Source organism: Rhineura floridana, chromosome 7 (assembly GCF_030035675.1).
Source record: "Rhineura floridana isolate rRhiFlo1 chromosome 7, rRhiFlo1.hap2, whole genome shotgun sequence".
NCBI classification, from domain to species: Eukaryota; Metazoa; Chordata; class Lepidosauria; order Squamata; family Rhineuridae; genus Rhineura; species Rhineura floridana.
In genome coordinates this window covers 1,479,307-1,506,590 of record NC_084486.1, presented here as the reverse complement: position 1 = coordinate 1,506,590, position 27,284 = coordinate 1,479,307, and the positions used below count along the sequence as shown (strand labels likewise).

Below are 27,284 nucleotides of genomic sequence, written 5' to 3'. Positions count from 1 at the left end.
GTGGTCCCAAGCCGTGTAAGGCTTTATAGGTCAAAACCAGCACCTTGAATCAAGCTCGGAAACATACAGGCAGCCAATGCAAGCGGGACAGAATCGGTTTTATATGTTTGGACCGTCTGGTCCCTGTTACCAACCTGGCTGCTGCATTTTGCACAAGCTGCAATTTCTGAACTGTCTTCAAAGGCAGCCCCACGTAGAGTGCATTGCAGTAATCTAACTTGGAGGTTACCAGAGCATGGACAACTGAAGCCAGGTTATCCCTGTCCAGATAGGGGCGCAGCTGGGCCACCAGCCGAAGTTGGTAGAAGGCACTCCGTGCCACCGAGGCTACGTGAGCCTCAAGTGACAGAGATGGTTGTAGGAGAACCCCCAAGCTACGAACCTGCTCCTTCAGGGGGAGTGCAACCCCATCCAGGACAGGTTGGACATCCACCATCCAGTCAGAAGAACCACCCACTAGCAGGATCTCAGTCTCCGCCTCCTCAGGATATTCTCCATAGCCACTTCATGCCAGATACAGTATTTTTCCTGTGTAAAGAGAACCTCTGTATCAGATTCCCAACCTGAGTACTTGGAGCAAGATAAACCTGACCCCATACTTCATACCTGACGAATGATGTATGTGCTCTTTATTAACCAGAAGTTGACTTTGTCAATTCCCTTCCCCCCATGGAGATTTGTAATCTTAGAATTAACGATCTATGGCAAATAAATGAAAAATTGTAGGCTATCTTGCAGCCAGCTTTTAAAATACAAACATAGTGCTTGTTTTCAGCACACACTTTAACCCTGCTTTCTTATTCAGCAGTACATAATATATATTTGTTTAATGCTGCCACATCTCCAAACGTTATCTGTATAATTTCCTTTCAGATATTTTTCCCAAAATGGGATGACTGAGTGGTGTAATGCAGTTTTTAGGGCAACTTTTCACAGTAACACATTTTTCCCTGTAAGGATAGTAATTTTGTATAGGAAAAAACATAAAACACATTTGGAGACAGTGGTGTGTCATCTGTTGAAATCACAGGGAACTATACCTATTTATAATACATTTGCGTTATGATCAATGGGTTCCCCTATTTTTTGGCTGAGCAAATTGAGTTTTGGCTTAACTCACCTCTTCAGTGTTATCTGTGTGCTTGTAGTACAATATTTCCCTTAAACATTGTGGTATCTTGGGGGGGTGGAGCCAGTATTGGGCACTTTTGAACAAAGGCTATGGTTGCACACTGGAAATGCATGATGTTAAAGAAGCAAATATACACTGGATGGGACCAGCTCTTTCCATTTGGGGGTTTGCTGGCTTTGAAGATCTACAACATTATCAGGCGTGAGTGTCCTGCAAATCTGTCAATGGAAGTACAACAGCTGCTCCTGCAAGACAGTACACTGGATAGATGTGTGTGGAAAATCTATTAGCACCCTGGACAAATAGAAACATGGGCCCATCCCTCTAGTTCAGCCTTCCCCAACTTGTTGTCTCCAGATGTATTTGACTACAGCTGTCAACATCCCTGACTTGGCTATGTTAGCTGGGACCGATGGCAGTTACCTACACTTCCAATAAGTTCTGCCTCTTTAAAGGGCAAGTTCCATCTGGTCCAAAACATCTGGAAGGCAGCAGGTTGGAGAAGGCTACTCTAGTTTAACTGTGGGAAGCCTGTTGTGCTATTTCACTGTTGCACCAATTTGCTCTGTTCAGGGAAGACCAAAAAGAAACCTGCCCAGCATCTGTTGAATGTGGGACTAAAACATGCTCTAGTTCAGAGGTGGACAGAAGGTAAATCAGGAGCCACTGGTAGATCACTGAATGATTTACAGCAGATTGGCAAGGGTTTTCAACTCCTAATTGTCTAACAATAGCAATAACTAAACGCTTCCCCCCATCGCTACTCCAAAGTTAGGTTGGTGAAACAGAATGCTGGGGATGGACAATGAGCAGGTTTTTATGTGAAAGGACTTGTGAGCTTGGTTCTGGTACTGACCACAAATTCCTGGGCTGAGCAGGTGCTCATAGGCACCCTGTTCATTAACTCTTGGCATACGTCTGCCCAGCTGAGCCACTATTTCGCCCCTGCTCTGACTGGTGGAGCCCAAGGTTCTACAAAAAAAGTAGACCCTGCAAGCTCAAAGTCAACCCACCCATATGCAACAACTTTTGAAAAAGTTGGGTTTAGACAGCCCTGGACTCTATGGGTTAAGTATGGTGGCCCAGAGTGATCTGGAGCTATGAGGGCGGGGTGTTGGGCAGAAATAAGAGGCAGGCATGTGCAGGAAGGAAGAGGGGAAATGGGGAAAGGAGGCATCTCTTTGTGGCAGAAGGTGTGTCCCGCTTTTCCCACCTGACCTTTTCTCCTACCCGCCAGACCTCCCCAAACCCCTCACAAAGGAGCAGCACCCTGCAGTAGAGAGTCCTCTTGCTTATCAGCTGATGAGCAGGAGGATTCCTCCGGTGCAGTGCTGGTTGCTGCTGATTCACAGATGGCTGCTCAGTAAGGAGCAGCAGCCAGCAATGCACGGGATGGAATCCTTTTGCTTACCAGCTGGAAAGCGGAACAATTGCATCCTGTGTGTGCTGGTTGCACCCACTGCTCTCAGTGGGGGAGGCGGGGAGACAGAGACATTGTGTCTCCTTCTCCCTTCCCATCATATTTTAATTTAAAAAAAACCCTTAGCCCTTAGCTTCAGGGATGGATCCAAGATGGGAGGCGTGGCCCCCTCTTCAGGACAAGGTAGGTTGGCCCTCCCCAGGTCCACAGATTGAGGCCACAGGGCATATAGGGAGGGCTGTGAACAGCCCTATCAACAAGCATATCGATAGAGGTGATCCAGTTGACACAATGTATTTGGACTTTCAAAACACTTTCAACAAGGCAGCTCACCAAAGAACTCCTGAGTAAGTTTAGCAGTCATGGACTACGTGGAGAGGTCATCTTGTGGATCAGGAACTGGTTAAGCAGCGGGAAGCAGAGTAGAAATAAATGGACAGTTTTCCCAGTGAAGGGATGTAGAAAATGAAGTCCCCAAAGGATCAGTACCAGGACCTGTGCTTTTTAACTTGTTCATAAACAATCTAGAGTTAGTGGTGAACAGTGAGGTGGCCAGATTTGCTGATACTAAATTGTTCAGGGTTGTTAAAACAAAAGGGAATGTGCTCCAAAAGGACTTCTCCAAACTGAGTGTATGGGTGGTAAAGTGGCAAATGCAGTTCAATGTAAACAAGTTTAAACGTATGCATGTTGGGTCAAAAAACCCTTAATTTCATATATGCACTCATGGGGTCTGAACTGGTGGTAACTGATCAGGAAGAAGACCTTGGGGTCATAGTGTATAGCTCAATAAAGATATTGATCCTGTGCGCAACTGCTGTGAAAAAAGGCAAAATTAAGAAAGGAACTGAAAATAAAACAGCCAATATCATAATGCCATTATACAAATCTATGGTGTGACTAATTTTGAATACTTTGTACAGTTCTTACTGCCTCATCTCAAAAATGATATTGTTGAGTTGGAAAAAGTTCAGAAAACGGCAATCATCAAGGGGATGGAGCGACTCTTCTATGAGGAAAGATTGCAGCATTTGCAGTGTTTCGAGAAAAGGTGAAGATGAGGTGACATGACAGAAGTGGACAAGATTATGCGTGACATGGAGGTGGTAGACAGAGAAAAGTTGTTCTTCTCTCATAACACTAGAACTCATGGACATCCAATGAAGCTGAATGTTGGAAAATTCAGGAAAGGCAAAAAAAAAAGTACTTCTTCACCCAGTGCAGAGTTAAACTATGGAATTCACTCCCACAAGAGACAGTGGTGGCCACCAACTGGGATGGCTTTAAATGAGGATTAGACAAATACATGAAGGATAAGGATATCAATGGCTACTAGCCGTGATGGCTATGCTCAGCCTCCATGGTTGGAAGAAGCATGCTTCTGAATACCAGTTGTTGGAAACTGCAGGAGGGGAGAGTGCTGAGGCACTTAGGTCCTTCTCGTGGGCTTCCCATGGACATCTGATTGGCCACTGTGAGAACAGGATGCTGGACTAGATAGGCCATTGGCCTGATTCAGCAGGCTCTTTTTATGTTCTGCAAAGAAGTGCCATTCCTTCTTGCTGGAATTAATGCAGCAGAAGATCAGTGATGAGAGGAGGGAGCATCAACAATGCCATGGCAAAACCTCCCACTTAAAACTCCCAGTGGACCAAAGTGCTCCAGTTCAACAAATCCACTTAATTCATTTTTTAAAAGGATTTTCTGCAGTGGACTTTTTCATGGGAAAATACACTAAAAAGTCTGGGATAAATTATTGACTTATAACCACTGTGCAAGCAAATTGGCAAATTCTCCTTGTTGTATAAACTCCCCACAAACAAATCGGAACAAATGCTCAACAAAGATCAGACACTGTCCAACCTCTGCATAGGCTTTGTAAACACAAATCAGGATGAATGCTAGATAAACAGGTTGTCTTGAGCAGCCTTAAGATGGCACCAATAGCAGCAGTTCTGCTCTGAACACCTCTTTTTTTCCAGGCACCCACCAATCTGCTCACCAGGGGCAAGAGCCCCTCAGCCTCCTGAAGAAGGATGCCCAGCAGCAGCAGCAGCGCACACACCTTCCCCTGAACTCTTGCTGAACTTTAAAGTACTGAGCACCTAGAGTCAATCATTTTTTACCTTCATACCCCAGCAATAATTAGAAATCCCTACTTCTTTTCCAAGCCAAAGACCTCAGGGGAAGGGGGTTACTGGCAGACACAGTAAATGCCGGCTAGTAAACCAAGCTAAAATTTGTAGGCCTCGGCTAGTTTCGCATCACTATTCCTGTTGGACAATAGCCAACTGGAGCCCTGTGACCCTTATGCAGCCACATGCATTGCTATTACGATTGCCACATAGAACGCATCTGGGGTTGGGCAAATCTCATTTTTCCAGGTACAGCATATTGTGGTTTGTCTGCTGTGAAAGTGTGGCTTCTACAGCCAAAGTGAAGTACAGCCTTGATGGAAGATGGGTGGATGGTGAGCTACCAATGAGAAATCAGTCTGCCTTTATTTCACAGGAAAAAAACTTTGTGGAAATCCTCACTGAAGTGGTCAGACAAGAAGTATGTTCTGTAGTAGGCATGGTGAACCTCTAGCCTGGAAGCCAAATGTGGCCCTCTGGGCCCCACTATTTGGCCTTGGGACCCTCCCCAGACCACACACTCCCAGCCACACCCCCTCTTCCCAGGTTACACTCTTCCCAGTCCTGCTGTGTGCCCTCCTTTACAAAAGTAAAATATATATTTGTTGCTCCACCCACTTTTGTCTCTGTACCCATCCATCTCTGCCATGCGGCCCCCAGGAGGTTGTCCAGAAGGGCTGAAAAAGCCCCCCCCTTCTATAGCCTTGTTTGTAGACTCCTGCAATGTAGGATCAGGTCATACTCTCCCTCTCTGTTTCAGTATGCATGCAAACTGAATGTATCTCTGAGATCCTCACTTCTGACTTTTTGCTATCTTTTCCAGGGCCAGATAACACAGGTACTTCTGTTGGACCTCAGCACGGCTTGGAAAGTTCCTTCTAGTATTTCCCCTTTCATCTCCAAATCCATTCCTTCTCTTTCCTCCAGAATGTCCCAGGCAGGAGCAGTCATGTGCTTCAATTCTGAGAGAGACCATGCCATGTCACCTCAGCGCTTTGCTCAAGAGCTGAAGAGGAGGCCTTGGCTGTCACCTTCCAAGAATGTGGAACCTGCTGCCTTTAACCCCGAGCACTGCCTCACGCCTAATCTCAACGCTGGCAGGATTCACCTTCTCCGCAAAGGACTGACCACAGAGGCCAAGAGGTCCCAGCTGGGCATGTACAATAGTACTGGTTCCCTCATCCGGAAGGTCACGGAAATAGGTTACCTTGGCAACAGCAACTGCCCCAGCTCGGGGAGAGTGACAGCTCCATGTACCCCACTGAGAAGCAGGCCTCCACCCTCACAATGTTCCCCAGGAAGCCGCATTCCGCTGGGGGCTCCAGTCCCTGGTGGTCAAAGCTCTGTTGTGACCTTTCGCTTTATTGAGAAGGCCAGTGTGAAAACTTTAAATGGCCTCCCTCTGGCAGAGTCTAGGAGGAATAGTGGTTTTAACAGGAGCCTGGAACTTGGGGAAACTCTTCACATTGGAAGTCCTCCCAACAGGCAAGGAAGTGGTTGCCCCACTGCCCCAAATCAGCATTCTCTGCAGCATAATGCCACAGTGTCCCTGGAGCCTGTTGCTCGAGATGCAAGTGAGAGCATAAAAGTGAAGACAAATGAGTCCAGCTTGGCCTGTACTGGTCCTGGAGGTGAACAGGCCTCACTGACCCTCAGCGGTAAAGGCCAGGAGCACCTTACTCATAAGCTGAAGTTGGAGACATCTGCTTCAGACCCTCTCCTGGCTGGAAGCAGGTTCCTTTTGAGTGCACAGTCCTCCCTGAGCCTGGGCAATGGAAGTCCACATCCTCTCAGTGCGAACTGTCTCTCCAGCTCCCTCACCAATGGGATGAGCAGCCCTACTAATGATATCTCAGTGCTTCAGAGAAGCCCACAGAGTGGAGAGTCACAGTACCAGGTACTTCAGAGGAAAGCCCCTTTCTTGCTAGGAATGGTTTCTCCCCTGCCCATCCCTACATCTTCCTTCATCACATCTAAGGAGCTTCCTGAATGAAGTGTTTTTCTCTTTTCTGCAGGGAAGTCTGTGGGCATATTCCCGAGAAAGCTCCGCCCATGCTCAGCGCATTGCCAAGGCTAAGTGGGAATTCTTCTATGGCTCTCTAGACCCTCCTGGGACAGGTAATGGGCTCATTGCTACTACTGATAGAGAGAACATTTCCATTTATGAAAATCAGCATTTCTTTAACATTCATCCCTCAAAAACTGCATCCTCCCTCAGGTTCCATACACTATAGGTTATGCAGTTGCAGTGGTGTGTTTGGACACCGATAATCACTTGAAAAAAGGAATGGACCACGAACTTGCCAAATTCAGACAATGCAGGAATTGGAGACATACACCCTGAGATAATAGGCTAAATGTGCAATATCGGTTCTTATTAGGTGGACAGCTGATTGGCTAAGGTGAAATTCAGCAAGGAAAAATGTAAGGAGAGAAGAATGAAATGCATGAGTGTGGAAAGAGGCACATTTAGCCATGCACCAGACCAGACAGTTGCACTGTGAAATGCAGCATTCACTTTCCTGCGAGAAAGTGCACTTACCATTTTTCTGCAGCTCCCAAAAAAGTCCTCCTTTTGGGAATGTCCAGCCCTGGTGTGTTAAGGGTAAAGGCCTGAGGGGTAGGAAGGCTGGAAGTGGTTTTCCATGGTGTCTTCTCCAGCGGTTTCTCCAGAAGCAATTGGTATACCCTTTACTTCCTACTAGAAGTGTCCCTCTTTCAAGCTCTCCTACATGCTCAATAAAAATGGAGGAGATGCACTCTTCCCATGGAAAACGTTGGATAGACAGTGGCTGGCTGGGGCTGATAGGAGTTGTAACCCAAACCACCTGGAGGACAACAGGTTAGGAAAGGCTGTTCCTTGCAAACAGATGTTTTGACTGTGGGAAGGCAAAAAGGAGGATAGGCTGCAGGCCTTCTGAAGGAAGGGGGGGCTGCATCCTGCTCTACAAAGTAGCAGGGTGGACCCCTTCTGTCCCAAAAGTTCTAGTCATGAGTAAGTTTCTCAGGAGAACAATATTTTGTGAGTAATTCATGTGTTGCACATAACTCTGTTACAAGACTGCACTCTTGCACTCATGTAAGGAACAGTGTGCAGACATATTAGGACTAAGAGAAGAAAACTCTAGAGTTTGGGTTGCCAGCCCATGTAGAAGAAAGGAATGGGCTAGTCCAAAGATAAATAATAATAATAAAATTTTATTTGTTAGTCGCCCATCTGTCTGACTTAACAGACACTCTGGGCGACTTACACAATATAAAATACAATTTAAAACATATTCATACAACAGTCACCATATTAAACAACAATACATCTAAACCACCCGTTAGTAATACAACATAATAGCCTAACCCACCCCAGAAATCCCATAGGCCTGCCTGGATAACAAGGTCTTTAAGGCTCGACGAAAAGGGAGGAGGCATGTCGAAGGTCAAAAGGAAGCAAGTTCCAGCGGGTGGGGGCCACGACCGAGAAGGCCCTCTCTCTGGTCCGCACCAGCCTAGCTGTTTTCACTGGTGGGACCGAGAGAAGGTCTTGTGAGGCCGATCTTGTTTGGCGGCATATTTGGTGATACTGGAGGCGTTCCTTCAGATAAACTGGGCCAAAACCGTTTAGGGTTTTAAAGGTTAATACCAACACCTTGAATTGGGCCCGGTATACAACTGGCAACCAGTGTAGCTCCATCAACACTGGGGTGACATGATCCCGGCGACGGCTTTGCTTTATTAAGCGTGCCGCCACATTCTGTACCAGCTGCAATTTCCGGACCGTCTTCAAGGGTAACCCCACGTAGAGCGCATTACAGTAGTCTAATCGAGAGGAGACCAGGGCATGTATCACTCGTGGAAGCAGATGTATAGGAAGGTAGGGTCGCAGCCTCTGTACCAGATGAAGTTGGTACCAGACTGCCCGACTTACTGCAGATACCTGGGGCTCCATGGACAGTCGAGAGTCCAAAATGACCCCCAGGCTGCGGACCTGGTCCTTTAGGGGCAATCTCACCCCATTAAACACCAGGTCAAAGTTTCCCAACCTTCCCTTATCCCCCACCAGTAACACCTCGGTCTTGTCAGGGTTCAGCTTCAGCCTGTTCTCTCCCATCCATCCACTTACGGACTCCAGGCAATTGGACAAGGTTTCCACAGCCAACTCTGGTGAGGATTTAAACGAGAGATAGAGCTGCGTGTCATCCGCATACTGGTGACACTGCAGCCCAAAACTCCTGATGATAGCTCCTAGTGGTTTCATATAAATGTTGAATAGCATGGGGGCGAGGATAGAGTCCTGTGGCACACCACAATTAAGGGGCCAAGGGTCTGAAACCTCATCCCCCAATGCTACTCGTTGATATCTGTTGGAGAGATAGGAACGGAACCACCATAAAACAGTGCCTCCCATTCCCAATCCCTCCAAGCGATTTAACAGGATACTGTGGTCAACGGTATCGAAAGCCGCTGAGAGATCCAGGAGGACGAGGAAAGTATGTTCTCCCCTATCCAACGCCCTCCTCATATCATCCACCAGAGCGACCAAGGCTGTTTCAGTTCCGTGTCCAGTCCTGAAGCCCGATTGGAAAGGATCTAAATAATCTGCTTCCTCCAAGTGTGTCTGTAACTGTTTAGCCACCACACGCTCAATCACCTTGCCCAAGAATGGTAAATTGGAGACTGGGCGAAAGTTGTTTAAATCTTGGGGGTCCAAGGAGGGCTTTTTCAAAATAGGTCTTATCACTGCCTCCTTGAGGGCTAATGGCATTGCACCCTCCTCCAAGGATGCATTTACCATTGCCCTGATCCCTTTGCCCAGTCTCTCTTTACAGCTTACAATGAGCCATGAAGGGCAAGGATCAAGCAAGCAAGTGGTTGGTTTCACAGTAGAGAGCACCTTGTCCACGTCATCAGAGAGAAGAAGCTGAAACCGATCCCAGCAGACCGGATTGCAACTGGCCGCCTCTGGACCACTACTTGTAACCACGACGTACGGAATCTTGCCCTTTAGGCGCTCGACTTTATCGGCAAAGTGTTTTACAAATGTGTCAAAAGATGACCTTAGTTGCCAGGGAAGTATGTGGCATTGCAGACTGACTAAATGAAGCTGTCAAACTGAGTCCAAACTATTGGCCCATCTAGCCTGATACTGCCTGTACAGTTCTTTTCAAGTCTCAAGTAGAGATGTTTTTCCTGACTCTGTTCTGTTAAAAAGAAAAAAGAAAAAAATGATAATGAAAAGATGAAACTAAAGATGAAATACAGATCTGTAAAGAGCAGTTACATTTATATTGAAGAACTTGTGATGGACCTTCATAAAAGCTGGGATCAGTTTCAATGGACTAAAACTATTAGAAACAGGAAGGGGAAACTGCAGATATGAAGAACTTATTAGGAAAAGGAACAAGAAATGTTTTCCTTGTTATCAGTCTTTTCAAGTACATCAATTCGTCTATAAAAACCCTAAACATTCTCATATCAAGAAGGGGGGTAGGGGTGGAAGGTTGTTCAGAAAGAGCTTCTGCTTATGATAATTTTTTTTATCACCCTTGTAATCCTTAGAAGATTTAACAATCTGTGAAATTGGAGTTAAAACTCTGATTACACAATCACTATTCAATTTAAAGGAAGTTATGAAGATTGAGTAATATGTTTTAGCTGATACACAAATAATCATGAAGTTAAAAGGTGAAATTAAATTCTTATTTGAAATAAATTAAATTCTTATTTGAAAAATAAAGTAACATCAGGTATGTCAACCTTTACCATATAATATGGGATACCTTTAAAGTAGGGCTGGAACAAAGTGCCACTGAATTCACAGAGGCAAGTTGCAGGTGGATTTCTTTCATTTTTGAGGGTGAGATAAAATTGTTCAGATAGTTTGGGAGGTACTTACCACTGCAAAGAGCGGTGGCAGTCCTCCTTTCCTGGGTGTCTCCGGACTGTCACTATTTTACAGGATGGATTGAAGTTCATACCAGAAATTTAGGTTTGCACAATTAAAAACTAGACTAAAGCACTCTGAGCCCTAGTGTGACAAACTGCCTTTTTAAAAAAAGAATGGTCTTTTTGCTGTTAGGAAAGTGGCAGAGATATGCACTCAAAAGTGTGGGATGAACCCCGTGAACAAACCAGGATGAATGCTCAATAAAACTGGATGTAGTCTAACCACTGTGTAAACTTTGCGCAAGCAAATTAGGATGAACTTTTAAGTGTATTCAAGAGGTTGTGTACAGATACATCTGAATCAAGAAACTGCCAAAAGAAAAGTCAGGGTGGGGGGATTGTTAATTGACTTGCTGTGCAATCCTACACATCTGTTCAGATGTAAGTCTTACTATATGCTTACATGGGAATAAGTCACGTTGAACTTACCGGAACTTACTTCAGAGTAGATATGCATAGGATTGTGCTATTAAAGGATTATTTGCTTATTTAATTCCATTTTTAATTGCTTCCCATAAATCACCTTGAAGCGATTTCACATTAAGAACTTCAGCAATAAAAACAATTGCACAATCTCATATATAAAAACAATTATAACAATTAAAAGTCTTTCATATGTAAACAATTTCCAGTCCAATACAGATACAGACAGGGATAAAGATCTCCACTTAAAAAAAACACAGAGGTTATGCCTGTCTAAAATGTACCCGGAGCTAGTTCCAAAGAGTAGATGCCATCACACTAAAGGCCCAATTGCTATATAATAATAATAATAAAATTTTATTTTTGAGTCGCCTAGCTGGCCGAATTAATGGCCACTCTAGGCGACGTACAATAACAAGATAAAATACAATATAAAACCATAACAACAACGTTCAATAATTAAGCTACCCACTCTTACATGTAATCAGCAGCACTAAAAACTAACCCACCCCAGAAAGCCCATAGGCCTGCCTGAACAGCCAGGTCTTCAAGGATCGGCGGAAAGCCGTCAAGGAGGGGGCATGGCGGAGATCTAAAGGAAGGGAGTTCCAGAGGGTGGGGGCCACAATCGAAAATGACCTCTCTCTGGTCCGCACCAGCCTAGCTGTTTTAACTGGTGGGACCGAGAGAAGGTCTTGTGTGGCTGATCTTGTCAGGCGGCATAATTGGTGATGCTGGAGACGCTCCTTCAGATAAACTGGGCCGAAATCGTATAGGGCTTTAAATGTTAATACCAGCACTTTGAATTGGGTCCGGTAAACAACTGGTAACCAGTGAAGATCTATTAATACTGGAGTGATATGATCACGGCGACGGCTGTTCTTTATCAAACGTGCCACCGCATTCTGTACCAGCTGTAATTTCCGGACCGTTTTCAAGGGCAGCCCCACGTAGAGCGCATTACAGTAGTCTAAGCGAGAGGAGACCAGGGCATGTATCACTCGTGGGATAAGATGGACAGGAAGGTAGGGTTGCAGCCTCCGTATCAGATGGAGTTGATACCAAGCTGCCTGGCTCACTGCTGATACTTGAGCTTCCATAGACAGCTGTGAGTCAAGAATAACCCCGAGCCTGCAGACCTGGTCCTTCAGGGGCAATCTTACCCCATTAAACACCAGGTTTATATCTCCCAGCCTTCTCTTATCTCCCACAAGTAACACCTCGGTCTTATCAGGGTTCAGCTTCAGCCTATTCCGTCCCATCCATCCACTTACGGCCTCCAGGCACTTGGACACGGTATCTACAGCCAACTCTGGTGAAGATTTAAACGAGAGGTAGAGCTGAGTATCATCCGCATATTGGTGACACTGCAGCCCAAACCTCCTGATGATAGCCCCCAGCGGCTTTATATAGATGTTGAATAGCATGGGGGAGAGGATAGAACCCTGTGGTACTCCACAATTGAGAGGCCAAGGGTCTGAGACCTCATCCCCCAGTACTACCCGTTGGTGCCTGTCTGAGAGATAGGAACGGAGCCACCGTAAAACAGTGCCCCCTATTCCTAATCCCTCCAGGTGATCTAAAAGGATACCGTGGTCAACGGTATCAAAAGCTGCTGAGAGATCCAGGAGGACGAGGAAGGTATGTTCTCTCCTATCCAACACCCTCCTCATATCATCCACCAGAGCGACCAAGGCTGTTTCAGTTCCATGTCCAGTCCTGAAGTCCGATTGGAATGGATCTAGATAATCTGCTTCATCCAAGTGTGTCTGTAACTGTTTGGCCACCACTTGCTCGATCACCTTGCCCAAGAATGGTAAATTGGAGACTGGACGAAAATTATTTAGTTCTTGTGGATCCAAGGAGGGCTTTTTCAGAATAGGCTTTATTACTGCCTCCTTGAGGGCTAATGGCAATGCACCCTCTTCCAAGGATGCATTTACCATTGCCTTGATCCTTTTGTTCAGTCTCTCTTTACAGCTCATAATGAGCCATGATGGGCAAGGATCCAGTAGACAGGTGGTTGGCTTCACAGAAGAGAGCACCTTGTCCACTTCCTCAGAAGGAAGAGGCTGAAACTGATCCCATGGAACCAGAATGCAACTGGCCGACTTTGGCTCACTCCCTGTATCCACAGCGCACGGAATCGTGTTCTTCAGATGCTCGATTTTATCGGCAAAGTGTTTAGCAAATATGTCACAGGAGGCTTTAGAATGTTCCATGGGTTGCTGAGCAACTGGACCGACCAGGCTTCGGACCACTTGGAACAACCTCCTGGGACAACACTCTGCAGACGCAATAGAGGCAGCAAAGAATTCCCTCTTTGTTGCCTTTGTTGCCACTTGGTAGGCAGCTATTGTACCTCCTGATGAGATGGTATCTGTAGGAGGCCTCCTCCTGTACAGCACAATGATTGGTTGGGTATTTAAGGGGTGAGACAATCTTTCAAGTATCCTGGTCCCAAACTGTATGGAGGTTTGTATACCAGCACCAATACCTTGGACTTAGCATGGTAGCTAATTTGCAGCCTGTCATGGACTCTGTAGAACATTCCTGGAGAGATCAGGAGGAGGAAGAGGAGGAGGAGATCTGGGACTCAGGGTAAGGACCCAGTGGGATACAGCGGCATGAGGCTGAAATAGGAGAAGGCTTCAGCACTTTAGACAGCGACAGGTCATCTCCCTTAGTTTCAGTTCTAGCTGAAGAAACACTGTTGTTTGACAATAAGCTGGTCCCTGTTCCTTCTCCCTTGTGGCCTCAGCTGCTGATGCGACTGCTGCGTAAGGGGAGGGGAGGAATTGGAGGGTGGACCAGAGACAGTTTCCTAGGAAGATCTGCCGGACCTGCCCCCGCCCCCATCACCAAGGGCACACCGGCAGATATGCAGACAGGCACAATTAGCATCCAGTCTTCACTTAACCCAGTCCTGTTCAGAGACACTTTATCCATGCAAATAGAGAGCCTGTCCTGAGCCTCCTTAAAGAGTCTCATGGGGCATCTTAGCTTGAGTAGTTCTGCTGTGTTCTGCTATGTAGAGATGCAGAATCCTGTGTAACCTGATTTATGAAATTCTCTAATTTATTTATTTATTAAATTTCTATACCGCCCCATAGCCAAAGCTCTCTGGGTGGTTCACAACAAGCAAGACAGCAAAAATACAATTAAAACCATTTATAAAACAATTTAAACATACTAAAATACAAATATACTAGCATACTAAGATGCTAAAAATAAATTGAGATGTTAAAATGTTAAAATTAAAATTATTAAATTATTAAATTTATTAAAATGCCTGGGAGAAAAGGAATGTTTTAATCTGGTGTCGAAAAGATAATAATGTTGGCGCCAGGCGTACCTCCACAGGGAGATTGTTCCATAATTCGGGGGCCACCACTGAGAAAGCCCTTCTTCTGGTTACCATCCTCCGGGCTTCCCTTGGAGTAGGCACCTGGAGGAGGGCCTTCAATGTTGAACGAAGTGTACGGGTAGGTTCGTATCGGGAGAGACGTTCCATCAGGTACTGTGGTCCCAGGCCATGTAAGGCTTTATAGGTCAAAACCAGCACCTTGAATCGGGCCCGGAAACATATAGGCAGCCAGTGCAAGCGGGCCAGAATCGGTGTTATATGTTCGGACCGCCTGGCCCCTGTTAACAATCTGGCCACTGCATTTTGCATGAGCTGCAGTTTCCGAACCGTCTTCAAAGGCAGCCCCACATAGAGCACATTACAGTAATCTAATTTAGAGGTTACCACAGCATGAACAACTGAAGCGAGATTGTCTAAGCTGAAATTCCACATTAAACATAACTGAGAAAAACGCATGAGTGAGTCTGAATCTGAATCCACTGGTGTTGGCCAGGACACAGCCAGTGTAATTTTTTCAGCAGTGATGTAAAAAGGTAGGAATAGTCTGTTCCAGTGATAGTTGAGCCGCTGCATTTCACACTAGCTGCAGCTTTCTAGCCAACCTCAGGGGCAGCCTCCCATAGAGTGTATTGCAATAGTCAGCTCCAGGTTTTTATGGGCTCTTAAGTAACCAAGTATTAGTGCATCCCTTTTGTATTGCCCCTTGCTCCTTGTTGGTCTAGGTCAGTCCTGAACCAAAAATATAGGCCAAAGTGTCATTTGTCTTGCTCCACTGATTTATGCTGTATTTGTGTCAAAAGTGTTTATATCCTTAAACTACTCAAATTCAGTCACTGAACATTCAAAACACTATTACTATGGAACAAGCCCCCTACACTGAACATTGTGGGACGTCTGAGTAAACATTCAAAGGACTTCATGAGCATATAAGATAATACAAGTTGTATTTTAGATAGTTTTCCAAGCACTGCTTTGTGCAAATGTTTGCATGGTACTCATAGGAAGTGAGATTCCCCCCAGTGAAATTAAAAGGGAGCAGGAGATTCAGAAGCGAAAGGACTTCACACAGCACATCATGTGATGTTGGCCACTGGTTTACACCCCCTTTAAAAAGTTGTTAGACATGGCAGGGTCTGAGACCTTTTCCTGTTGTTAGCCTCCAAAACTCCAACTTATTCAGAGGAAAAGTGCCTCTGAACCTAGAAATTTGATTCCATATACCAATCTTGGCTAAATATCCATTCATGGACACCTTTTCTTCTCCAGGTTCAGAGGCCTCTGAATATATTGAAGGAGGTAAGAGAAACAACAGAAAAGGGTAACTGGCCTCAGTCCCTGCTTATGGGTTTCCTGGGGAATTTGGCTGCCATTGTGGGAAACAGGAAGCTGGACTAGATGGTCCTTTGGCTTGATTATCCAGTTGCTCTTACACTCAGAGGGGTTTGCTCCCCCCCCTTAAAAAAATACTTTTGGTTTGTTGAGTCCAATTTTTCACTAACCTGTGAACACTTAGCATTGCTTCAAGAACCCACGCAAACTCCACTGTCCTGAAGTAGCAAGATATTTTGTTTTGCATACTATAGTACTTCCATGGCGCAGAGTGGTAAGCAGCGGTAACGCAGCCGAAGCTCTGCTCACAGCCGGAGTTTGATTCCAATGGAAGGAGGAAGTCGAATCTCCGGTAAAAGGGGTGGAGGTCCACTCAACCTTCCATCCATCCGTGGTGGGTAAAATGAGTACCTGGCATATGCCAGGGGGTAAAGAAAGGCCGGGGAAGGAACTGGCAATCCCACCCCATATATACAGTCTGCCTAGTAAATGTCACAAGACGTCACCCTAAGAGTCGGAAACGACTTGCACTACAAGTGTGGGGACACCTTTACTTTTTACTATACTACTTACAGAAAAACTAAGCATGTTTATCTGTTCAGCCAAAAATGCTTCCAGAGTGGTTTACAAAGATCAGTAATAAGTTAAATCATAATAACAAAACCTTACATCTTTTAAAATAAACCATCTCTTTTCCATACACTTCTCACCATTGACACTTTGCACAGAAGTCAAGCACAAACCTTAAACATGCAAAGTTCAGATTATTCTTAACCAAACTTTACACTATAAATAACTTCCTATCCCCAAACCTCCAAAATATTTGGGATAAATAAATATTCTGTACTATATTAATTACAAATGCTCATTTTTTTCTGATTTGGTTGATGCTGCCAGGTTTGGGCAAACTGCTGAGATTCTATGGATACAAAATGAGATAGAAAGTGCACTAAATGGGAGGGGGAAATAGCAGCTGTTTAGGACCCAGGGATTCCTATCTCCTGGTGTTAAAACAATTCATTCATCAATCACAGCTCTGACTGGATTCGTTGGCTAAAAACACCAAAAGGCGGGAACAGCCAAGCTGGCATGTTTGCCTGCATGTTTTGCTTCCACAGTTTATGGCAAGCTGATTACTTTTTTATTTTTTTCAAATTAAAGCTCTGTTTGGGGTCCCCCATGCAAGCAAGTACCCTGGTGCTCCAATAGCACCATTATAATCTGGCCTTGGCAGTAGTCAAACCTGGAGGTTATCAGTGCATGGACAACACTGGTCAGGCTATCCTGGTCCAGAAATGGCTAGAACTGTTTTACCATAAAAAGGCACTCCTAGCCACTGAGGTCATCTGGGCCTCTAGTGACAAAGATGGATCCAGGGGCACCCCCAGACTTTGAAACTGTTCTTTTAGAGGGAGTACAACCTCATCCAAAGAAGGCAATTGAGCAATTTATCTGGACTTGGTAACTGCTCACCCATAGCTTCTCTGTCTTGCTAGGATTCAGGCTCAGTTGACCCTCATCTAGCCCACCACAGAATCCAGGCACTGGTCCAGGGCTTGCACAACTTCTCCTGATTCAGATGTTACATAGACATAGAGCTGGATATTATACTTGCAGTTAGGAAAATGGTGGGAAAATTCATTGACAAACATGCAATGAATGAATGATTAATGGGGAAAGAAATGTATAAAGACCCCACAAGCAAATCAGGATGAATGCAGAATGAATATTCATTATTGTATAACATCTCCACAAACAAATTGGAATAAATGCTCAGTACTGACCAGATATAGTCTAATCTCCATATAAGCTTTGTTCAAGCAAATCAGGAGGAATACTCAATAAATAGTTCATCAGGAGGAGCTCTTAGTGAATTCTAAACTCTTTTGGAATGGGGAAAAACTTCCTGTGTTCTTCCTCCCTCCTGCTCTTGTTTTCCTTTCTCTTTCCCACTTTTCTCTCTGTCTGACTGGGATACATGGACTGTATTGAACAATACTTTTTGGTGAGTACCATGCATCCCATTTAAGGTGCAGAGATCCAGCATCTGCTAGGAATTGGTTAGTAGTTTTTATCTGTAACCTGGGATCTCTGCATTCCAGGCTTGCCTTCTGAGAATGCAGCTGATCCTCCATCTCAGCTCCTCAAGAAATGCAGTCACCTGATTCAGCCAAAACCAGACTGGAAGGGACCCGAGCACAGCCTGTGCCATGTAGAGGTAGAAATTGAGATGGCTCCACCAGGTAGTGCAAATCCTGGAAACTGTGAAACTGGAATTATCCACAGAACTGTGAAGTATTCAGAGACTGATTTGGATTCTGTCCCCTTGAGATGCTACCATGAGACCAACATTGATGACATCTTGGCTGAGAAAGATGAAGTGGATTCAGCCATTGAGAGCCAGAAGGACAGCGAGAGCAATCCAAGTTTCACAGGAATCTTGGGGAAAGGGAGCACTGTTCTTTGGGAACAGCACACTAGAGAAGATGATCGCAAGTGTCTAAGAAACAAGATGCAAGACAATGAAGATGATGAGGTATTTGAAGCCACACAACAGCATCAGGAGAGGTGAGGTCTTTTTAGACTGGTCAGTACCAAGCATGTCACTTTCAATGAGCAATATTAGCTGTTTTTGTTTTTACAGAGGCCAAGACAGCACCGGAAACATAAGCTTTACTGGCTTGACACTTGGATCACATCATACAGAGCTTCCCATTTTCTATTAAGGCAGGGTTGCCAATACTCATATGGGAAATCATTTCAGGCATTGAGGCTTGTCGCAATATTATTATTAATTTCTCTGGCACTGAACGGAAAAGGAACAAGGCAGATTCCTATTGTGTTGCTTCAATACTACAACACTTTGGTACTGCACAGTCATTGCTTTTCTGCAATCAGCTGGAGCAAAATTAAAACAGCTCTTCTACACAGCACTGTTACATTCCCCATAAAAAATCACACAATGCCCATTTCAATTGGCAAGAACCTATTATAAGTTTATTCAGAATTAAATCCTTTTCCGCAAAGCCTCCCTTCTCCCTGCAATTAAAGACAATTTGTTTTCTTCTTTCTTTTGAAGTGGTTTCTGTTTCTAGTACTGGCTTCCCTTTCACTCATATGGCCTGTATTGCTGAATCAGCCCTGTTTCCTATGTGAGGGGACAGTCATCTTTACAAATTGGTGTCCTCTTTGCGTCGAGAACAATTTCTTCTTATTTTTATATCACAATTCCAAAATTGTGCTCATAAAAACTAAAAGAAAAATTAATGAGCAATTGTTCTGGAAGGTGACAGTAATTAAACTTGTCCCTCACTAAAATGACAGCCTGATTCAGGAATGCCGGTTATGTGAGTGAATAGGAACCAAACAAAGTTACAGAGGCTGGGGCACAAATTAATGGTTCTAGGAAATCTCAAGAGTATGGGTAGTTCGTAATGGACAGGATTTACTGCAATTGCATTTTTAACTCAACACAATTGCCACAAATTAAGGCAGGAAAGAAGATGGGAGGACAACACAGAAAAGGCTGGGATGCGATAGGGGGCAACAGTGTGATCTGGTTTCTGAAAAAGCTCAATGAACAAATCATAGAATCATAGAACAGTAGAATTGGAAGAGACCTATAAGGCCACTGAGTCCAACCCCCTGCTCAGTGCAGGAATCCAGATTAAAGCATATCTGTCTAGCTGCCTCTTGAATGCCTCCAGTGTTGGAGAGCCCACCACCTCCCTAGGTAATTGGTTTCATTGTTGTACCACTCTATCAGTTAGGACGTTTTTCTTTTTTTTTTTACAATAATTTTTATTCAAATTTTCATAAAACAGACAAAACAAAATAAAAAAACATAACACAATAAAAATAAAAATAAAAATAAAAAATTTGACTTCCGATTTGTCACAGATCAGCTATAAATATATAATATATATCAAACCTGTCCCTTAATACATACAAAATCACTTTTCTCCATAGTCTATCTTAATTAATCGTCAAATCCCATTATCATCATTTCATTTTTATCTTTCAACAAAAAGTCCAAAAGAGGCTTCCATTCCTTAAGAAATGTATCTGTCGTTTTTTCTCTAAGTAGACATGTCAATTTGTCCATCTCAACTAAGTCTATTAATTTCAATAACCATTCTTCCGTTGTTGGTGTTGATTCCATTTCCCACTTTTGTGCATATAATAATCTTGCTGCCGTAATCATATATAATATTATTCTTCCATATTTCTTTTCTATTTGCTTATCCATAAAACCCAATAAAAAAAATTCTGGCTTTGACTGAATATTTATCTTTAGAATTTTTTGCATCATCCTACCTATCTGTGCCCAGAATGATTTTGCCTGTTTACACAACCACCACATATGATAAAATGATCCTTCTTGTTGTTTACATTTCCAACAAACATTAGAAACATTACTATACATTTTTGACAACTTTTCTGGAGTCATGTACCAACGATACATCATTTTATAGAAATTTTCTTTAAGATTATAGCATAATGTAAATCTCAAGCCTTTTTTCCACATATTTTCCCATTGATCCATTTGTATATTATAACCAAAATTTTTTGCCCACTTTACCATACACTCTTTTACTTGTTCTTCTTCCATATCCATTTTCAGCAAGTTTATACATTTTCGCAATTATATTTTCATCATTTGTACACAAACTGATTTCAAAATCAGATTTACTTATTTCAAACCCATACATTTTCTTATCCATTTTATATCTCTCTAACAATTGTAAATAGGCAAACCATTGAGAACTATATCCTTCCTTTATCAGTTGTTCTCTCTCTTTCATTATATATTCTCCATATACATTTTCTAAAAGTTCTTGATAAGTTAACCATTTCTCTTTTCCAGCCATTTCTCTTCTATAAAATGCTTCTTGACTTGAGACACATAATGGTATTTTCGAGTAAAACCTTGGTTTATATCTATTCCATATTTTCAACAGAGGACGTCTTATAAAATGATTATTAAAATCCACATTAACTTTTACTTTATCATACCATAAATATCCATGCCATCCCCATTTCAGGTTATGGCCCTCCAAATCCAATAGTCTTTTATTCCTCAATAATAACCATTCCTTTATCCAGACAAAACAACAGGCAGCATAATAAAGTCTCAAATTTGGTAATCCCAGTCCTCCTCTTTCTTTGGCGTCTTGTAATAATTTAAATTTAACTCTTGGTTTTTTTCCCTGCCAAACAAATTTAGAAATATCTTTTTGCCATTGTTTAAAAGGTAAATCAGAGGATATTACAGGTATTGTTTGAAACAAAAACATCATTCTCGGCAATAAATTCATTTTTATCACGGATATTCTGCCCATTAATGACAATTGTAATTTATCCCATTTTAGCAAGTCTTTCTTAATCTCTGTCCATAGTTTTTCATAATTATTATGAAACAACTTTGAATTTTTATTTGTCATAATAATAACTAAATATTTCAACTTTTCCTCTATTTTAAAATCTGTCTTGATGTTTTTTCTAATGTACAGCCAAACTCTGTTTTCCTGTAACTTGAGCCCATTATTCCATGTCCTGTACTCTGGAATGATTGAGATGAGATCCTGGCCCTCCTCTGTGACAACCTTTCATATCTTTCTCAAGGTTAAACATGCCCAGTTCTTTCAGTCTGTCCTCATAGGGCTTTGTTTCCAATCTTCTGATCATCCTTGATGCCCTCCTTTGAACCTGATGATGATGTTTCCATAAGACAAAAAATCAAGTTCACACACACACACACACACACACACACACGTGTAGGATTCTGGGAACCTATGAATGCTTGTTCTCTAAAGATTCAACAAATACCTCCCAGGAGTGCTGAAAGACTTTCCTGTTTGGACTGGCATTCAGCAACTGAGCATGGGGTAAATTGTTCATGATCAAATACACACATGTATGTATTATTGGGTTCCCACCACCACCACCTTAAATGGTTGTCAACCTGCCCTGAACTCCTGGGGGAAATTTTTTACTAGAATTCTCAATATACCCACAGGCATGTATTGGCACAGAGGGGGGAAATTCACCTTTGCATATTTTGTTTTGCTTCCTGTGGAAACCCAGTTCCTTGGTGCAAACTCTGAACTCCACTGATTATGAGGATAAAAGATAGTTAAAATGTATTCCTTTCCTCCAACTATGTCAGATGCTGCTGCTTCCTTTTGATAATGGGAATCGCAGCTCTCCATGAAAAATCTTTATATAGAATCACAGAATGATAGAGTTTGGAAGGGGCCTATAAGGCCATCAAGTCTAACCCCTTGCTCAATGCAGGAATCCAAATTAAAGCATACCTGACAGGTCTTGTCCAGCTGCCTCTTGAATGCCTCCAGTGTTGGAGAGCCCACCACCTCCCTCGATAACTGGTTCCATTGTTTACCGCTCTAACATTTAGAACTTTTTTCCTGATATTCAGTCGAAATCTGTCTTCCTCTAATTTGAGCCCATTATTCCGTGTCCTGCACTCTGGGATGATTGAGGAGAGATCCTGGCCCTCCTCTGTGTGGCAACCTTTCATGTACTTGAAGAGTGATCTCATATCTCCCCTCCTCTTCTCCAGGCTAAACATGCCCAGTTCTTTCAGTCTGTCTTCATAGGACTTTCCTTCCAGTCCCCTGATCATCCTTGTTGTTATTATTATTATTGTTTATTTCTACCCTGCTTTTTGGCCAAAAGGCCCTCAAGGCAGCTTACAAAAAATAAACACAAATATAAAAATACATCAATAAAAACAATGACGTCCCCCAATACTTTTCTCATGACAGCCTTCATTATTCTCCTCAGAACATCTCCCCCCCCCAAAAATATTCCTCTTCCACCTTCCAGTCACAAACCCACTAACGACCCCTGTATTAATTCCCCATAATTATTCCTCTCAGGACATCTCCCTCCCCCACTTTCCTGATCAAAAAACACCCCCACCCCAAATATTCCTCTCAGGAATCTCATCCCTGGTCTCCATTCAGCTTCCAGCCATAGCTTCCCCACCCCCACCATATTAATTCCCCTCAAGGCATCTTCCTCCCTCCAATAACCCCTTTCCAGGTCAAAGACCCCCTCCCAAAAATTCCTCATCCTTATTCCCTTCACCACTACCCCCTTTTCAGGACAACCAACATTCCCCATCTGTGTTCTTTCCCAACCCCTAACTTGGCCTCCCCTCCCTCCGTAAATTTGCCTCCGTAAATTGTTGCCCTCCTCTGAACCTGTTCCAGTTTGTCTGCATCCTTCTTAAAGTGTGGTGTCCAGAACTGGATGCAGTACTCAAGATGAGGCCTAACCACTGCCACATAGAGAGGAACCAGTACTTCACGAGATTTGGAAACTATGGTTGTTGTTGTTATATGCCTTTAAGCTGATTACAACTTATGGCTGTCAAAGAATTGTCCCCCTGGGGTCCCTTGTCCTTAGCTTCCCAAGGGGGGTTCTTTGCTTCTGAGAACAGCCCCAACTCCTTTGGGTCTCTGCTTCCCAGGCAAAACCCTTCCTCCTTCAGGAGTAATTACGGTAATACTGCCACCACCCCTCTTTCTGGTTCCTTTCTCTGAGAGAAGGGATCTCAGAGACCAATGTGAATTGTAAGGGATTAACCCTCATAAATCAATGGTAATCAGTAGCGTTCAGCAATCAAGGACTAGATTTAGAATCCTTAGTTCCAAACCAATACATAAAAGGATAGTTTATTTAAAAGTAAATACAATGGTATATACAAAAGAGAACAGCAGTTTGATTCCTTAAAACTAATCACCCTCAGACAGGTACATTGGCATAACCAAGGGGAGAGGTTCAATACAGACCAAAAAATATAACAAAGGTCTATCTAAGCTAAGATCCTATACTTACAGTAGAATTGTCTGGTTCCCAAACGGCTTTTCTCTGTCAAACTTCAGCGAGTCAGGGTAGATGGAAATAGGGAACAAAGATTGAAAGAGCATCCTTCATTTTTATGGAGTTTATTGGTCAACAAGGAGGGGGGAGGCAAGTAGCCATATTCTGCCCCTGCTGGGATCCACTCCTTTGAAACCTTTGAAGATAAGGGAGCTAGATAGCATCACCCAGGGGTCCTGATCTACAACACCCCCTCTTCCTGACTTTTAATCTCAGGAAGCCGATAAGGGATAACAGCTAAGGTTCAGTTGCATCTTCTTGTAAAGTTGCAAATTGTCTGCCTGACGCTGAGCCGCGGATCTCACCCAGTAGGGAGTCCTAGGGAACCACAAGCTCCCAGAATTCTCTCTGGTTGACCCATTTCAGCTTGACCAAAGTTAGCTATTCTTGACAATGGCGACCTATGAATCAGTGACCTCCAATAGCATCTGTCATAAACCACCCTGTTCAGATCTTTTAAGTTCAGGTCTGTGGCTTCCTTTAGGGAATCAATCTATCCCTTGTTTGTCCTTCCTCTTTTTCTGCTCTCTTCTGTTTTTCCCAACAGCTTTGTCTTTTCTACTGAATCATGTCTTCTCATTATGTGTCCAAAGTATGATAACCTCAGTTTCATCATTTTGCTTCCAGTGATAGTTCTGGTTTAATTTGTTCTAACACCCAATTATTTGTCCATGGTATGTGCAAAGCTCTCCTCCAACACCACATTTCAAATGAGTTGATTTTTCTCTTATCTGCTTTTTTCACTGTCCAACTTTCACATCCATACATAGAGATCAGGAATACCGTGGTCTGAATGATCCTGACTTCAGTGTTCAGTGATACATCTTTGCATTTGAGGACCTTTTCTAGTTTTCTCATAGCTGCCCTCCCCAGTCCTAGCCTTCTTCTGGTTTCTTGACTATTGTCCCCATTTTGGTTAAGGACTGTGCCAAGGTGTTGATAATCCTTGACAAGTTCAATGTCCTCGTTGTCAACTGTAAAGTTTTATAAATCTTCTGTTGTCATTACTTTAGTCTTTTTGATGTTCAGCTGTCGTCCTGCTTTTGTGCTTTCCTCTTTAAATTTCATCAGCATTCGTTTAAAATAATTACTGGTTTCTAATAATAGTATGGTATCATCCGCATATCTTAAATTATTGATATTTCTCCCACCAATTTTCATACCTCCTTCATCTTGGTCCAATCCCACTTTCCGTATGATATATTCTGCATATAGATTAAACAAATAGGGTGATAAAATACACCCCTGTCTCACACCCTTTCCAATGGGGAACCAATCAGTTTTGCCATATTCTGTCCTTACAGTAGCCTCTTGTGCAGAGTATAGGTTGCACATCAGGACAATCAGATGCTGTGGCACCCCCATTTCTTTTAAAGCATTCCATAGTTTTTCATGATCTACACAGTCAAAGGCTTTGTAGTAATCTATAAAGCACAGGGTGATTTTCTTCTGAAATTCCTTGGTCCGTTCCATTATTCAATGTATGTTTGCGATATGATCTCTGGTGCCTCTTCCCTTTCTGAATCCAGCTTGGACATCTGGCATTTCTCACTCCATATATGGTAAGAGCCTTTGTTGTAGAATCTTGAGCATTACTTTACTTGCATGGGATATTAAGGCAATCATTCAATAATTACTGCATTCTCTGGGATCCCCTTCTTTGGAATTGTGATATATATTGAACACTTCCAGTCTGTGGGCCATTGTTTTCTTTTCCATATTTGTTGACAGATTTTTGTCAAAATTTGGACAGATTCAGTCTGAGTAGCTTGTAGCAACTCTATTGGTATGCCATCTCTTCCTGGTGATTTGTTTCTTCCAAATATTTTAAGAGCAGCTTTCACCTCACATTCTAAAATTTCTGGTTCTTCATCACATGGTTCCTCTGTGAATGAATCTGTCATCCTGTCATCTCTTTTATAGAGTTCTTCAGTGTATTGCTTCCATCTTCCTTTTTTTTTTTTATCTCGGTCAGTCAGTGTGCTCCCCTGTTGATTATTCAACATCCCTACTATTGGTTTAAAGTTTCCCTTAATTTCTCTAATCTTTTGGAATAGGGCTCTTGTTCTACCCTTTTTGTTGTCCTCTACTATTTCTATATAATAACTGTTGTAATAGTTTTCTTTGTCCCTATTTATTTATTTATTTATTTATTTATTTATTGCATTTGTATACCGCCCCATAGCCGAAGCTCTCTAGGTGGTTTACATCAATTAAAAACATTAAAAACAAATATACAAATTTAAAAACACATTTTTAAAAAAGCAATTTAAAAACACATGGTAAAATGCCTAGGAGAAGAGGAAAGTCTTGACCTGGCACCAAAAAAATAACAGTGTTGGTGCCAGGCGCACCTCATCAGACAAATCATTCCATAATTTGGGGGCCACCACGGAGAAGGCCCTCTCCCTTGTTGCCAGACTCCCAGCTTCCCTCAGAGTAGACTCCCGGAGGAGGGCCTTGGATGTTGAGCGTAGTGTACGGGTGGGTTCGTGAGAGGCGTTCCATCAGGTATTGTGGTCCTAAGCCGTGTAAGGCTTTATAGGTTAAAACCAGCACCTTGAATCGAACTCGGAAACATACAGGCAGCCAATGCAAGCGGGCCAGAATTGGTTTTATATGTTTGAACCATCTGGTCCCTGTTACCAATCTGGCCTACGTACTAGTCGCTGTATAGTTGCGGTGTGGGACCGCAGTACCTTGTGGAACACCTCTCCTGCTATGAACCTACCCGTCCACTTCGTTCAGTATCTAAGGCCCTCCTCCGGGTACCAACTCATCAAGATGCCCGGAGGATTACTACTAGATATAGGGCCTTTTCTGTGGTGGCCCCCGAATTGTGGAACAGCTTACCAGAGGAAATACGCCTGGCGCCTACGGTATTTTCTTTTAGGAGCCAGGTTAAGACCTGGCTATACTCCCAGGCATTTTAATGTTTTAATGTTTAATGTTAATTGTTCATCTTAATGTTTTAAATTTTCCTGTTATTTGAATCTGATTTTATTGTGACATGGTATTTTAACTCTGTTTTGTACACCGCCCAGAGAGCTACTAGCTATGGGCGGTTTAAAAATGAAATAAATAATATAAATAAATTTAGGGTTCTGACTGTGTTTCTATCTCCTTTTGCTTTTGCTTTCCTTCTCTCTCTAACCATTTTAAGAGTTTCTTCAGTCATCCATTGAGGTCTTTCTCTCTTTTTAACTGTCTCTATATTGTATTGTCTCTATGGGTATATAGGTATAGATATTGGAAACTATACTATATATAAAAGTGTGCTGACTTTAGTAATCCCAGTAGATCTCAGAATCCATCAGAATTTCAAAGCATTGTATTGCCAAAGCAGGATCCCACCCCACATCCCAGTTAATCTCGCATCTGAGCATGGACACATCCATAGATTGGGGGGAGGGGAGGGGCATGCGCTCCATATGACAGAAAGCAACATTAAGGTATGCAGGACCCAAGCTGTTTCAGGCTGGGATTTTATTTATTTATTAAATTTATTAGTTGCCCATCTGGCTGGCTGTCCAGCCACTCTGGGCGACATACAAAATAAAAACATACAAATACATAAAAACATTAAAAATCTCAACAATAATAATAAAACCTAGCCCACCCCAAAAGCCT

General features: G+C 43.1%; 1 protein-coding gene across 5 annotated transcripts in view; it reads left to right on the top strand.

Annotated features, from left to right (window-relative positions):
• PSD (pleckstrin and Sec7 domain containing) overlaps positions 1–27,284 on the top strand; it is a 161,077-nt gene that overhangs the window by 14,715 nt on the left and 119,078 nt on the right. For 3 of the 5 annotated variants that reach the window (XM_061634656.1, XM_061634653.1, XM_061634655.1), the window contains exons 2-4: positions 5,511–6,584; positions 6,703–6,805; positions 17,846–18,311. In XM_061634656.1, the coding sequence (XP_061490640.1) occupies positions 5,616–6,584; positions 6,703–6,805; positions 17,846–18,311 (1,538 nt within the window). In that variant the 5' untranslated portion in view covers positions 5,511–5,615. The remainder of the gene's footprint in view (positions 1–5,510; positions 6,585–6,702; positions 6,806–17,845; positions 18,312–27,284) is intronic. The other 2 variants (XM_061634651.1, XM_061634652.1) reach the window with 2 other exon arrangements.